This window comes from Heterodontus francisci, chromosome 19, assembly GCF_036365525.1.
Source record: "Heterodontus francisci isolate sHetFra1 chromosome 19, sHetFra1.hap1, whole genome shotgun sequence".
Taxonomy (NCBI): domain Eukaryota; kingdom Metazoa; phylum Chordata; class Chondrichthyes; order Heterodontiformes; family Heterodontidae; genus Heterodontus; species Heterodontus francisci.
In genome coordinates, this window is record NC_090389.1 from 63,566,340 (window position 1) to 63,582,667 (window position 16,328).

At 42.9% G+C, this 16,328-nt stretch overlaps 1 protein-coding gene across 4 annotated transcripts in view; it reads right to left on the reverse strand.

Annotated features, from left to right (window-relative positions):
* Window positions 1-16,328, reverse strand: part of fbln2 (fibulin 2) — a 213,336-nt gene that overhangs the window by 80,687 nt on the left and 116,321 nt on the right. For all 4 annotated transcript variants that reach the window (XM_068051792.1, XM_068051791.1, XM_068051793.1 and 1 more), the window contains exons 6-7: window positions 6,455-6,584; window positions 5,341-5,539 (exon numbers count right to left, since the gene is read on the reverse strand). In XM_068051792.1, coding sequence (XP_067907893.1) covers window positions 5,341-5,539; window positions 6,455-6,584 — 329 coding nt within the window. The remainder of the gene's footprint in view (window positions 1-5,340; window positions 5,540-6,454; window positions 6,585-16,328) is intronic.

The following is a 16,328-nucleotide window of genomic DNA, read 5'->3' on the forward strand; positions in this document are numbered from 1 at the left end:
GGGGGGGTGGTGCAGAAAAAGGCTGAGCACAAGTTCTCCCCACCTCTTCAGCCCGGTGCCAGGAGCCCAGCCTCCTACACAAAATCCAGCCCACTGTGTCTTAGAAATTGAGTGTCTCCTTCCATTTTATCCTTTCATTGTGTATGCTTCTGCATTCAAGGATGTAAACTCACACAACATTCACCCACTCCCTAGCAACACTATGGGGATAAAATTCCAACTTCAGTGGGGGATCAAAATGGGCAGTGACAGATCAACCACTTGTTAGACCAACTGATTTTACTTTCTACTGACTTTCTAGGTCGTCTGCTATAGGGGCCCTGAATTCTTACTTTATGGAAGCTGACTACCGAAGAGAGCTTAGTAACAAGCAAGAACACATTATGCAGGGCCGGATTTTATGGTGCCAGTAACGGTGAAGAGTTCAGCATTCACCACTACTGAATGTCAGAGAGGCAACGCAACTTCTCATATGCACATGCACTATAAATGTTCCCTAATGATTGCAGTGTTCAGTACCATTCTCAACCCCTCAGATACTGAATCATTCCATGCCTGCATGCAGCAAGACCTGGACAACATCCAGGCTTGGACTGTTAGTGGCAAGTAATAACTGTGCCACACCAATGCCAGGCAATGACCATCTCCAACAAGAGAGAGTATAACTATCCCCCCTTAATGCTCAATGGCACTACCATCGCTGAATCCCTCACCATCAACATCCTGACCAGAAACTTAACTGGATTAGCCATATAAATACAAGGGCTACAAGAGCAGGTCAGAGACTGGAAATTCTGCAGCACGTAATTCACCTCCTGACTCCCCAGAGCCTGTCCACCATCTACAAGGCTCAAATCAGGAGTGTGATGGAATACTCTCCACTTGCCTGGATGGGTGCAGCTCCAACAATACTCGAGAAGCTCAACACCATCCAGGACAAAGCAGCCTGCTTATTCGGCAACCCATTCACTGCCTTCAACAATCACTCCCTCCATCACCAGTGCACAGTGACAGCAGTGTGTACCATATAAAAGATGCATTTGAGCAACTCACCAAGCCTCCTTCAACAGCACCTTCGAAACCCACGATCTCTACCATCTAGAAGGACAAGGGCAGCGGATGCATGCGAACACCACCATCGGCAAGTTCCCCTCCAAAGCACACACCGACCTAACTTGGAACTATATCGTCGTTCCTTCGCTATCACTGGGTCAAAAACATGGAACTCCATTCCTAATAGCACTGTGGGTGCACCTACACCATATGGACTGCAGGGGTTCAAAAAAGTAGCTCACCAGCACCTTCTCAAGGGCAATTATGGATGGGCAGCATATGCTGGCCTAGACAGTGACACTCACATCCAATGGAAGAATAAAAAAAATCTGTAAGTTTCAGTGGCCCAAGCAACACTGTTTCCCAAGGCTCACTAATTTGAACAGCAAATATTGAATCAGTGCGATTTTGAGCTTTAAAATTTTAGACCTGTATTTCCAGGCATAAGGGGCCTCATCTCAATTTGCAAATACTTAATGAGGAGGTCCACACCAGAAAAGATCTCATAAAATAAAACGAATTGACTTTTTAACAAGAAACCTTTTAAAAGTCTAATAAATCTTGTTAAAAAATAAAATCTATGACTTTTTAGCAGAATTTTTAAATATTGATTTTTTTAATGATTTATCTGATTAAAATTATTGCACTTTTTAAAAATGTGTTTACATTTCTAATTTTGAAATATGTTTAAAGTTACTTTTGTAAAATTGTAGGCTGAATTTTACCAGTCCCTCAACGCCACAGGTTGTGGCACGGGGGCTGGTAAAATGATACGGGGAGAGGCCTGCTTCGATCTGCGATGTCGAGAAGGGCCCACCGCATATTACCGGTGGCGGCGGGTCCTCGGTGTGGCCCCCCTGCCACCAGGCGGCGGGCCCTACATCTCCATATTAAAATCAGGCCTAATGAAATTCAAATTAACCCGTTCGTGCTCTGCGTGCCTTCGGAACTCCGCACGGAGTTCTGGGCGAGAACCTGGTGGGGAGGGGGGAGCAATAGAATTTTCAGGGCGGGAGGGGTGGAGGAGCAGGGAAATCAGTTTTAATTGGATGTGGGGATGGTGGGAAGGGGTTGAGGGTCAAAGGGAACTAATTTCAGGGGAAAGTTCTGGATACTAATAAAAGGTTTATTATGGGGGGAGAGGGCAATTAATATATAAATTACCCATTGGGGAGTGGGAGATGGGATTTAGAGTTGAAATTTAAATTTATTTTCATTTCCCGGAAATAGGGACCTTTAAATTTTAAAATGTTACTGAAGGGCTTGAAGCCCTTTGAAAACGGGCACCGGCGCCTGTGCAGGGATGCCGGACGCCATTGTTGAGGACACAGCGGCCACCCCCTTATGTCATCGGGGTTGCCGCTCTGCCCCCTCTATTTAAATGAGCCCCCGCGCGAAATATCATGGGGGCTCCTCGGCAGCCACTGAATGTGGGCACCACGCTGAGCTTAAAGGGCACCGCCACAGAGTGCGGCGCCCGAATAAAATTCAGCTCTATGTGTGTAATTTGTTAATTTTCCAAAAATATGTTTAAATTTTTAGTTTCGTAGAATCAATCATGTCTGCTAAATCTGATTTTTACTGCAGCAGCCTGTTTTATACAGCTTTTGTGATGCAGTGACTGTAACCCACGCCGACGACAGCCTGCCACTTTTACCCACTACACAGTGCTGCTGGACTGTGCTAAAGCCGATGCTGGGAGGGAATTGTCCCTCAAGGCAGCCAAAATTTTCACGTGGGAATCATTGTAGGTTCCTGCGTAGATTTATTCATTGTCAACGGTGAGCACCATCACTGCGCCACTGATCATGAGATCCGGCCCAATGTCTTTTGTGAACATGCAGAACACCCTGTGTGATACATTGTTGGCTCGGCAGAATGGCAAAACCAATATTGCTGGAGCAAGTGCCGGAGGTTCGCAAATGAGTGCACTAATCAGTGAATGGCAACTTCACAGGAATCTGTAGCAGAACCCTCAAGGTTAGGTCCAAATTGCAGGCATTGTTTTCTCTCAGTACTGCTTGCGGCTATGGATGGCTGGAGTTCAAATCTTTGATGCCCTTACTTCTGGATTGGACAGGCAACCATGCTGAGTTTACACCATGTACCTACTTCAGGAAACAGAATCATGGTTCAGACACCTGTGTCACAGGCTTTATGAATAGGGAAGTTTGCAAACTATCTACTTTTTTTTTTAAATGAAACAAAACAGATATGTAACCATTTAGATAAAAGCAAAATACTGCGGATGCTGGAAATCTGACATAGAAACAGAAAGTGCTGGAAATACTCTTAAGTCATCTGCAGCCTGAAACGTTAACTCTGCTTCTTTCTTCACAGATGCTGCCAGGCCTGCTGAGTATTTCCAGCATTTCTATTTTTATTTAGAACTTGATATGGCTTAAACCTTATTAAAAAAACAAATATACCACCATATTTTTTAACTTTGCAAATAAAGGCAGATGTTCATTTAATTATAATACTATTCATTAATATCTCATTCATAACTTATTTTCAGTAAGCTACTTCTGAAGTTCATTCATTTCTGGCTACCAATTTCATACAGCACATTATAACAGCACAAATCTATGCACATTGAAACATGACAGTATTTTAAACTGCCCTACACTGTGCCAACTATAACACATGAACTGTTGTACTATATTCCACAGACTAACTGGCCTCTGAGTATAAATTACTGCATAACAATGAAAGCCTTTACTGCTCCTTTCCACCACTTCAGAATATAAACATGAGACAATCACCACTGTTTTTATCCCAGCAACTGAGTATCAGAGAGTATGCATCAGCCTTCCATGATGGTAAACCTTCACTGACTAAAGCAATTATGTTGTCTCAACTTATCAAAACTAACTTAAATAAACTACTATAATCACTGAATGCATGAACAGAAAGCATAACAAGGTTGACTTTTTTTTATAGAACACATGCCAAGCAGGTGGAGGTCTGAGCAATTGGACAGTCCTAATGAGAGACCGTAACCATTTTCCTGGTTGGACCTCATGAATATAATCTGCAAGTTGCCACTACTCAACAAGCACTGATGGTTCCCCACCGATCGGAGATTCTGGGAGCTGGGGGATGGGGAAACATACAGGAAATACAGCAGTTCCTCTGCAGAACTGAGCCAGTAGTCAAATCCTAAAGAGGGTTGGAGAATTCCGAGGGTTTGGGTCTGTGACTGGCAGTGGGTGGGAAGACTTTTGAGCAGGCATGCTGCTCCTTGTCACCCCCCCACCCCCCAAAAAAAAATCAATGTTATAGATCTTCTTTTGGGTGTTTGGATGCAGTTTCCAGAAGTCTTTTTAATGGCCGCTCATTAGGTGGCTTTATAACCACGACTACTGGGTGGAATGTCCACATACATAAACATTTCATTAGTGTGCTTTGACCAGCAGTAGACATTGAGGCCTGATTGAAATAGAGTTGGGCACGGGGTGAGAAATACTAAAAAGAATTAATCTGCCTGCTGTTTTTCAATGTTAATGGGCAGCAGACAGACAAAAACCACCTTAATATTACTCAGTGGTTTTTGGAAAAACAAATTGTCAATGTGTCAGGCCTGCAATAAACCTTTTATTGCGCTTGTAAGTTAAGTGCCTGTCGTGTCACTCTGCAATTAAGGTCCTATTCAGCCACTAAACTCTTTATGTAACCTGTGTGTTTTCTGTTCTCATAGAATCATAGAAACTTACCATGCAAAAGGAGGCCATTCAGCCCATTATGCCTGTGCTGGCTCTTAGAAAGAACAATCATGCTTAGTCCCACATCTCTGCTTTCTGTCCATAACCCTCATCCTCAAGTACCTTTTCAACTGCCTGTTAAATTATTTATGGAATCAACCTCCACCACGTTTTCAGATAGAGCGTTCCAGATCCCAACAATCTTTTATGTTGGTTCAAAGCTGATGTTTTCAAATTTCTTCAGGTTCAATTTAAATGTTGGATAAAAAGATCACAACAACAAAGCTCAGAAGTAGTTTTCAATTAAAGTTAATACGACAATAAGCTAGACGACCTGAATGGAATAGAATATGGTAGCTAGTTGGGGGAGGTTTTGAGCAGGTTTTCAGGTTGAGCACTGAGTGGCCACTATGGATTTTCAACTGCCAGTTACCTGCTTTTTCAGACGAGAAACAGGCGTCTGGCTGTCAAACATCTCCCCAAAGTCTTTTGCAGTCCATGACTTATCCCTGTTACGATGACTGGCATTTCATATTTTATGATTTTGTTTCCTTTTGGAGAAAATTGCAAAACTATACTGCACCTTGCTCAGGAACAAGAGCTGTCTCTGGCAGTGGCTTTGGCTTGAGCCATCTTCTCACTGGAAGGTGAGTGATATCTTCAGCTCCCTCACAACAGCTTAAAAATGCCTGACTACAAGGGTAGCCCAGACTTGGCTTTTCTTCACATCCTCCATACTGGCTCTGAAATGTAATTCCTAATGTACAGCAGTCACAGCATTTCTGTAAGGAGAATTAGAGGAAAGCAGATATAAATAAATCATTACACTATGAAACTGCTATTTGATGGAGAAGTTTTTTTTTAGTTTATTTCTATTTTCTGACTGCCGTCCTCCCAAAACAGGCAGGAGGCTGTTTAAATATGCAAATTGGGTCCTAATCGTATTGTAGGACCCCAATTGCAACTTTCAAGATGAAATTGGCAAATCAAGCAAGGTCTGCCTAACAAAAATCTATCAATTGAGATTTTCAAATCATCCCCCAGCCTCAATAGTTTTTTGGGGGAAAGTGAACCAGCTTTAAACTACTCTGCATGTGAAGAAATGTTTTCTGACATCACCACTGAATAACTTAGCTCTAATCTTAAGGCTATGCAGCCTATCAGCTTGAATTTGCATCTTTAATATTCGGGGATAGTCAAGCTTCCTACAGGTTACTTATACATCTGCAAAACCACTTTTTGCTGGGCGCAGTATGCCATGCAGCCATCAGTGTAACTTGGATCTACTCTCCATGGATTGAATTGTACAAATACCAACCTGCAATTGTAGTACAACTATCCTCTAAGTGTATCATTGGGCTGTAAATTCAATCATTTCTAATGAAGTAAAAGATTGTTGTTAGTTTTATATTACTCTGCAAGCTACAAACTAAAGATTTTCATAACAGTCTGCCTCGTGCAGCAGTTTCCAACAGTGAATATACTTCTCAAAGTACTTAACTGGCTATAAAGCACTTTGGAAAGACCCGAGATTGTGAAAGATGCTATATAGATGCATCCTTCTTTCTTCTTTTAGAATAACTGCATTTTATGGAATCAGTGCATTTGAGTATGATCATATCAAAGCCTGTCTTCTTATAATCAACGTTAATGGTTAAAATAGTTTATGAGGAAGATAAGGTGCTGAGAAATCTTGCCTTGTATATGTCCGCTCCACAGACATCATTTGGGCTCGCATAGCAGTCTTCATTTTCTTTTGCAAAGTTCATACCAACTAAGCAGCTGTGTTCCTCCATATATGAGACACAGCACTGTTTCTGTGCAATTCTATGACAAAACATAGACATGTCATGGTCAGAACATTGCTTTGATTAAACTACACAAGTGAGGTTAGCAAAATTACCATACAAGACAAGTCTACTGGCATAGATATAAATATTCATCAGCTTTGAAATCTCAAAAAAATTCTCAAATTGACAGTAAGACAAGATATTAACACTCTGACTACAGAGTACAGTAAACAAGGAAATCTGAAGCAAAAGTTAATTCCTCTCAAGAAGAAATAGTACTATCCATCTAAGCTGCTCAATATCACTGTTCTCACCGAAAAGTCAAATTCAGTGAATCTAACGACAGACCCAGAGTAATCAGTAGAGACCACAATCAGCACTCGTAAGACAATGATTATAACTATGACAAGAAACAGATTGAATGTTTACAATCTGTACATTGAATTGCATTGGGGCAGACAGTTATTGGTAACCTATGGTCTGATTTCCTGAGATATGCTTCCTGCAAACATTGCTCCATGCTGGGAGTGCTGGATAGCAGAATCAAATGCAGGATATCTATGGAATTGCAGCCAACTATATACACAATTCAAAATGTACTAAATGTTATGGCTGATTAATTTACTGTAATACATATTTGCAACTGGAAATGCACAAACTATGTAACAGAGTCATTTGCCAAGTAAATATGGCACACACATTCACTATTGAACAGTTTAATCACATAGGTACTGTATTCTGTAAAGGGATGAATTACTCCAGAGCACTCCCTTCAAGACTCAAAGTTTCCAATCAGGATGGTTGGATTGTAACTTCTGACTATTTGATTGGCTAGGATTGAATTGCATTCAATTTTTATATTCAATCACATGACTTGATTCTCATACATTCTGCCAGGATTAAGTTGTCATAGAGGTAAAATATGATGCTCCTTGTTCACTGTCAGTTTAACACTGTTCATTGAGGAAATACAAAGCTGGTTTAACAGTTTCAAGCTGAATTTTAAGCTCATTTAAAGTTCACAAAAATATTGCTTGCAATTAGTTTTTATTGTTCATTACCATAAGAACAGATTTTTCTGGTAAAATTCTGAACTAAAAAGTAAAACAAAGTTCATAACTTGACATGATTATACAATGTATTACAAACATTGTTTCTGCACAGGCGCTGACGCCATTTTGAAAGGGCTGCCAAGCCTGCGTTGTCAGATGAAAGTTGACCCCCCAACTGCAACAAAAAAAAGTTTGACCCACCCACCCATCCCACAACACACTAGAAAAGCCCTGATTACCCCTTTTCTGTCCCAATTGCACTAAGTGCAGTGTTGACCTCTTTAGCCCCCCCAACTGACCTAAGTGCCGAGTTCAACCCTTCCATCCCCCCACTACACTGACAATGCAATGTTAACCCCTTCCCCCCGTCCCACCCACGTCACTACAAATGCAGAGATCCCCCCTTCTCCACCTCAGTGGTGCCAGCTTTCCCTGGAGGGTAAAGTGAAGGCGCAAGAGTGCCATACCATACGTCACTCGGGATCTGGAACTGCCAGTAAGATCACTCTGGCATCCATTTAAATACATTTAAATAGCTGATTTTAATATTGAAATCCGGGTCCCACCGCGGAGCACCAGATGTACTGCCACAGAGCTTCCCTTGGCATCGTGCACCATGGCAGGCTGCTTCCACTCTGATCTTCCAGCCAACACCGGGAGCTGAACGAAATCCAGCCCGTGGACTGTTGCAGTTCAAGAAGGCAGCTCACCACCACCATCTCAAGGGCAATTAGAGATGGGCAACAAAAGCTGGCCTTACATGCAATGAATGAATAAATAAAAAAAGCATAATTTGAAGCCAAATTGGAGACATCCTCTTCTGGGGATACTTCATACTCCTGGCCCTTGTATGCCAGGATTTCGGGATGCATATTCATGTAGTCTTTATCAAGATTACTAAATTCCTCAATATAAGTTATCATTTTTAAAAAAGTAAGGGAAAACCTGACGTTAAACAAAGACATTTAATCAACTTTGTTGGATGATCCTAAATATCATTTGTTTTTTTAAATGCATAGAATGGATTTGTTGTGAATTTCAACAAGACCTATCATGGCCATTCAGTAACCAGGAAGCTTGGGACAAGGCAGGGATATTTGTTGCATCCAGGCAACTGCTTCCACAACCTATTCCTGACTACATCATTAGCTGAATCCTATCCATTTCCATGATCTCTATACTTTCTACCTTGCCCTCATGTGAGCCAAACAGATGTATTAATATCTCTATAACTCTCAATCATATTTCCCCTTTTTAAAGGTATCAATCAACCTAGAGATAACTGATAGTTTGTTTCATATACCCATTTTCCAGTGTGAACAATACTTCTGAATCTCTAATGTTAGTCAAAGTTTATCGAAATCTCTTTTAACCATAAAATATATAACAAATGCAGGAGCTTTAGATGTGTCTATGGCTTAAATCAAGAAACATAATTTTCACTTCATGCAAAACAGCAATGAAAACCAATCCTGATCTTTCAGATGCTGACTGACCTATTGCGCATTTCCAAAATTTCTGGTTTTAATTTTATATTCCTGGTGGTATGATCGAGGCGGGAGGAGTGCACTGTCTTTTCTAGTTCCACTTCTCCACAGGTCACAACATATATTTAAATGTCTACCCAGTTACCTATGTGGTCAATCACATATTCTACTCTTTATCCCAGAATAAAATACACCAACCAGGTTTCTTTAATAAACAACAAAATTATCAGTTTATAATAAAACAAGACATATCCAGTAGCAAATCAAAGCATTAACACAAAGATTGAAATATGAAAGTTCCCTTTTAAAATACACCACACACAAACTGAAAAAATAAAGAAATTCTCTCTGCAGTGCTCTGTTACAAAAAAATACAAAAAAGAATACTTTGGCCAAATACTTGCTAATTCTTGAAGAAAAAAATGATATGGAACGATGTCAGTTGTTCCTTTTGGTCTGGCATCCGGGTATATGGTGACAGGTCACTGGGATCTTATCAGAAGCAGTTTGTTCTGGAGATGTCAAGAAATAGTCTGATTGACTTTCCAGGAGAAATGCAGCATCAGGGGCTTCTGCAATCACACTCTATTTTCGCCGGGTTTTTTCAAAGACAGGAGGAAAGAGAAGCTGACACACTGGACCTCTCAGGGTCTCAGAGGGGTGCGGGACAGATGAGGTGGGGTTTCTTTCTTGGCAGGTTGATCTTCAACTGCTTTTTAAACACTGTCCACACCCCAATTGAACCAAAACAATATCTCGGAAGTGAAACCCCAAACAGCAGGTCAGAACCTCCTGACCACTATCTTCTTTTTCTTCTTCTTCTTTGGCCTCCTTGTCTCGAGAGACAATGGGTAAGCACCTGGAGGTGGACAGTGGTTTGTGAAGTAGCGCCTGGAGTGGCTATAAAGGCCAATTCTAGAGTGACAGACTCTTTCACAGGCGCTGCAGATAAAATTGGTTGTCGGGGCTGTTACACAGTTGGCTCTCTCCTTGCGCTTCTGTCTTTTTTCCTGCCAACTGCTAAGTCTCTTCAACTCGCCACTCTTTAGCCCCGCCTTTGAGGCTGTCCGCCAGCTCTGGCAATCAATGGCAACTGAATCCCACGACTTGTGGTCAATGTCACAGGACTACATGTCGCATTTGCAGACGTCTTTGAAGCAGAGACATGGACAGCCAGTGGGTCTGATACCAGTGACGAGCTCGTTGTACAATGCGTCCTTGGAGATCCTGCCATCTTCCACGTGGCTCACATGGCCAAGCCATCTCAAGCGCCGCAGACTCAGTAGTGTCTATAAACTGGGGATGTTGGCCGCCTCGAGGACTACTGTGTTGGAGATGCGGTCCTGCCACCTGATGCCAAGGATTCTCCGGAGGCAGCGATGATGGAATGAATTGAGACGTCGCTCTTGGCTGATATACGTTGTCCAGGCCTCGCTGCTGCAGAGCAAGGTACTGAAGACACAGGCTTGATACACTCGGAGTTTTGTGTTCCGTGTCAGTGCGCCATTTTCCCACACTCTCATGGCCAGTCTGGACATAGCAGTGGAAGCCTTTCCCATGCGCTTGTTGATTTCTGCATCTAGAGACAGGTTACTGGTGATAGTTAAGCCTAGGTAGGTGAACTCTTGAACCACTTCCAGAGCGTGGTCGCCAATATTGATGGATGGAGCATTTCTGACATCCTGTCCCATGATGTTCGTTTTCTTGAGGCTGATGGTTAGGCCAAATTCGTTGCAGGCTGCCACAATCCTATTGATGAGTCTCTGCAGACACTCTTTTGTGTGGGATGTTAATGCAGCATCGTCAGCAAAGAGGAGTTTCCTGATGAGGACTTTCCGTACTTTGGTCTTCACTCTAAGATGGGCAAGGTTGAACAATCTGCCATCGGATCTTGTGTGCAGGAAAATTCCTTCTTCTGAAGACTTGAATGCATGTGAGAGCAGCAGGAAGAAGATGATCCCAAACAATGTAGGTGCGAGAACACAGCCACTCAGGATAGGAAAGGGGTCTGATGAGGCACCGCTATGCTGAATTGTGCCTTTCATATTGTCATGGAATGAGGTGATGATACTTAGTAGCTTTGGTGGACATCCGATCTTTGCTAGTAGTCTGAAGAGACCACGTCTGCTGACGAGGTCAAAGTCACTTCTCTGTAAACATCTTCCCCAGGTCACCAAGGTTTCTGTTGTTTATTTATCGCAAGGCATGTGACATCCAGTAAAAGTTGCTTTCAAACACAACATCTCAGTGTCCATTCAGTGAACTGTCAACAACTAAATAAGCTCCAGCATCTACGAAATCTTTAGCCTTTCAAAATCAAATCCATTTCCACCATTTAAATATAAGCCCTCAAAAAACTTAACAAAAAATGGAAGCACTTTCATAACGTTGGTTATTCTGGTTACCTCCAGTAAAAGCTGAACTCTCCTTTGAATGCTTAATTACATTGTAAACATGGCAAAAACAAGTTAGTCAATCAGTCAGAAGTTAACCATGAAGCTGTATATAATTGCTGGATGAAAGAGTAAAGTACTTTGAAAATCTCAGCTTCTGTACAAATTTCAATATGCTGTCCAATAGAACATATCTTTGAGAATGTGATGTAATACCACTAATGTGTGTGAAAATCCATTAGAAGTTGCCTGGCTTGAATGCTAATTGCAGCCTCACTCCTAGGTTCTTATTTCTCACGTATTAATCTGCTTTAATTATTTAAATGCATAGTTAGTTCTGCAGTTCTTAATGTGATCGCCTTTTCAATAAATGTTATAAATCATCGATTACTAGCAAATTCACAGACTTGCTACACTAGGGAAAAGGATTTTTTGGATGACTGGTGATTTTTTGCCCTTATTGAATTGAAAGCGATTGAATTTGAAGAATAAAACACTCTTCCAGTGTCATCATTCGGCATTGCCCTATCAAGTGTCATACAGGCAGGATGTTTTTTTGCATTCTGTCCCAACAATATATTTTAACCCAGCATCCTTTTTTAAAAATATTGTTCTCTGGCTGTATGTGATGCCATAAAGGCCATATTTATTAGAACCATAGAAAGATTATGGTACAGGAAGTCATTCAGCCCATCGTATTTGCGCCAGCCAAAAAAGCTAGCCGCCCAATCTAATCCCACCTTCCAGCACCTGGTCCGTAGTCTTGCAGGTTACAGCACTTCAGGTGCATGTCCAGGTATCTTTTAAATGAGTTGAGGGTTTCTGCCTCCACCACCGTTCCTGGCAGCGAATTCCAGACACCTACCACCCTCTGGGTGAACATGTTTTTCTTCATGTCCCCTCTAATCCTTCTACCAATCACCTTAAATCTGTGTCCCCTGGTAATTGACCCTTCTGCTAGGGGAAACAGGTCCTTCCTATCTGCTGTATCAAGGCCCCTCATAATTTTGTACACCTCAATTAAGTCACCCCTCAGCCTTCTCTGTTCTAAGGAAAACAACCTTAGCCGATCCAACCTTTCCTCATAGCTGCAACTTTCAAGCCCTGGTAATATTCTTGTAAATCTCCTCTGTACTCTCGCCAAAGCAATTATGTCCTTCCTGTAATGTGGTGATCAAACTGTATGCAATACTCCAGCTATAAACCAGTGTTTTATACAGTTCCAGCATTACATTCCTGCTTTTGTATTCTATATCTTGGACAATAGAGGAAAGTATTCCATATGCCTTCTTCACCACTCTACCTACCTGTCCTGCCACCTTCAGGGACCTGCGAACATGCACTCCTAGGTTTCTCACTTTTCTACACCTCTCAATATCTTCCCCTTCATTGTGTATTCCCTTGTTTCATTTGCCCTCCCCAAATGCATTACCTCACACTTCTCCGGATTGAATTCAATTTGCCACTTTTCCGCCCACTCAACCAAACCATTGATATTATTCTGGAGTCTACAGCTATCCTCTTCACTATCAACTACAGAGTCATTTTTTGTGTCATCAAAAAATTTCCCAATCATGCCTCCCACATTTAAGTCCAAATCATTAATATATACCACAAACAGCAAGGGATCAAACACTGAGCCTTGTGGAACACCACTGGAAACCGCTTTCCATTCACAAAAACATCCTTCGACTACTACCCTTTGTTTCCCCTCACTGAGTAAATTTTGGATCCAACCTGCCACATTCCCCTGTATCCCATGAGCTTTCATTTTCCTGATCAGTCTGCCATGCAGGACCTTGTCAAATGCCTTACTAAAATCCATGCAGACCACATCCACTGCACTACCCTATTCAATCCTCCTTGTTAATTCCTCAAAACATTCAATCAAGTTAGTAAGACATGACCTTCCCTTAACAAATCTATGCTGACTATCCCTGATTAACCCGTGCCTTTCTAAGTGGCAGTTTATCCTTTCTCTCAGAATTGATTCTAATAATTCACCACCAAGGTCAGACTGACTGGCCTATAATTATTTGGCCTATCCCTCGCACCCTTTTTAAACAATGGTATAACGTTCGCAGACCTCCAATCCTCTGGCACCTCGGCCGTATCCAGTGAAGATTTGAAAATGATCCTCAGCACATCCGCTATTTCCTCCCTGGCTTCCTTTAACAACCTGAGATGCAATCCATCCGTCCCTGGCAATTTATCCATTTTCAAGGATGTCAGACCCTCTAGTACTTCCTCTCTCATTATACTTAGCGTACAGCATGTCAACGGTCGATCTCTCTGCACGAAAGCCACACAGTGCCTCAGGGTAGACGCGCTCGGCCAGCTTCTGGAGCCTGTTCAGAGCGACTCGAGCAAAGACTTTCCCCACTATGCTGAGCAGGGAGATTCCACGATAGTTGTTGCAGTCACCGCGGTCACCTTTGTTTTTATAGAGCGTGATGATATTGGCATCACGCATGTCCTGGGGTACTGCTCCCTCGTCCCAGCACAGGCATAGCAGTTCATGTAGTGCTGAGAGTATAGCAGGCTTGGCACTCTTGATTATTTCAGAGGTAATGCTGTCGTTGCCAGGGGCTTTTCCGCTGGCTAGAGAATCAATGGCATCACTGAGTTCCGATTTGGTTGGCTGTATGTCCAGCTCATCCATGACTGGTAGAGGCTGGGCTGCATTGAGGGCAGTCTCAGTGACAGCATTCTCCCTGGAGTACAGTTCTAGGTAGTGCTCAACCCAGCGGTCCATTTGTTTGTGTTGGTCAGTGATTATGTCCCCTGATTTAGATTTGAGGGGGGTGATCTTCTTGATGGTTGGCCCAAGAGCTCTCTTCATGCCATCATACATTCCTCTGATGTTTCCGGTGTCTGAGGCCAGCTGAATATGACTGCATAGATGTTGCCAGTAGTCATCAGATACAGGAGAAATGCCGTGAACAACAGATGCCCCTCTACATTGCTTTCATTGATCTCACCAAAGCCTTTGACCTCGTCAGCAGACGTGGTCTCTTCAGACTACTAGAAAAGATTGGATGTCCACCAAAGCTATTAAGTATCATCACCTCATTCCATGACAATATGAAAGGCACAATTCAACATGGCGGCTCCTCATCAGAGCCCTTTCCTATCCTGAGTGGCGTGAAACAGGGCTGTGTTCTCGCACCCTCACTTTTTGGGATTTTCTTCTCCCTGCTGCTTTCACAGCGTTCAAGTCCTCTGAAGAAGGAATTTTCCTCCACACAAGATCAGGGGGCAGGTTGTTCAACCTTGCCTGTCTAAGAGCGAAGTCCAAAGTATGGAAAGTCCTCATCAGGGAACTCCTCTTTGCTGACGATGCTGCTTTAACATCTCACACTGAAGAGTGCCTGCAGAGTCTCATCGACAGGTTTGCGGCTGCCTGCAATGAATTTGGCCTAACCATCAGCCTCAAGAAAACGAACATCATGGGGCAGGAAATCAGAAATGCTCCATCCATCAATATTGGCGACCACGCTCTGGAAGTGGTTCAAGAGTTCACCTACCTAGGCTCAACTATCACCAGTAACCTGTCTCTAGATGCAGAAATCAACAAGCGCATGGGAAAGGCTTCCACTGCTATGTCCAAACTGGCCAAGAGAGTGTGGGAAAATGGCGCACTGACACGGAACACAAAAGGCCGAGTGTATCAGGCCTGTGTCCTCAGTACCTTGCTCTATGGCAGCGAGGCCTGGACTACGTATGTCAGCCAAGAGCGACGTCTCAATTCATTCCATCTTCGCTGCCTCCGGAGAATCCTTGGCATGAGGTGGCAGGACCGTATCTCCAACACAGAAGTCCTCGAGGCGGCCAACATCCCCAGCTTGTACACACTACTGAGTCAGCGGCGCTTGAGATGGCTTGGCCATGTGAGCCGCATGGAAGATGACAGGATCCCCAAAGACACATTGTACAGCGAGCTCGCCACTGGTATCAGACCCACCGGCCGTCCATGTCTCCGCTTTAAAGACGTCTGCAAACGCGACATGAAATCCTGTGACATTGACCACAAGTCGTGGGAGTCAGTTGCCAGCGTTCGCCAGAGCTGGCGGGCAGCCATAAAGACGGGGCTAAAATGTGGCGAGTCGAAGAGACTTAGTAGTTGGCAGGAAAAAAGACAGAGGCGCAAGGGGAGAGCCAACTGTGCAACAGCCCCGACAAACAAATTTCTCTGCAGCACCTGTGGAAGAGCCTGTCACTCTAGAATTGGCCTTTATAGCCACTCCAGGCGCTGCTTCACAAACCACCTCCAGGCGCGTATCCATTGTCTCTCGAGATAAGGAGGCCAAAGAAGATACTTAGCGTATCTAATATTTCACACTCCTCTTTTAGTACAATGTCTGCATCATCCCTCTCCTTTGTGAAGACAGACAAAAAAACTCATCCATGCATAAATTTCCTTGTACATCTCTGATAGGCCCTATCCTCCTACCCTTTCCTTAGTTATCCTCTTGCTCTTAATGTACTGATGAAACATCTTTGGGTTTTCCTTGATTTTACCTGCCAATAATTTTTCATGTCCTCTCTTTGCTTTTCTAATTTCCTTTTTGACTTCACCCCTGCACTTTCATTCTCCTCTAGGCTTTCTAAAGTATTAAGTTTTTTGTGATCATCATAAGCTTTCTTTTTCTGCTTTAACTTTCCCTGTATGCTTCTAGATAACCAGGGGGCTCTAGATTTGACCGTACCAAATCTTTATCTTTGTGGGGAAATGCCTACACTGTGCCTGTAGAATCTTGCTTTTGAATGCCTCCCACTGGTTTGCCACTGATTTTCCTTCAAGTAGCTGTATCCAGTCCACATTCGCCAGATCACCTCAGTTTTGTAA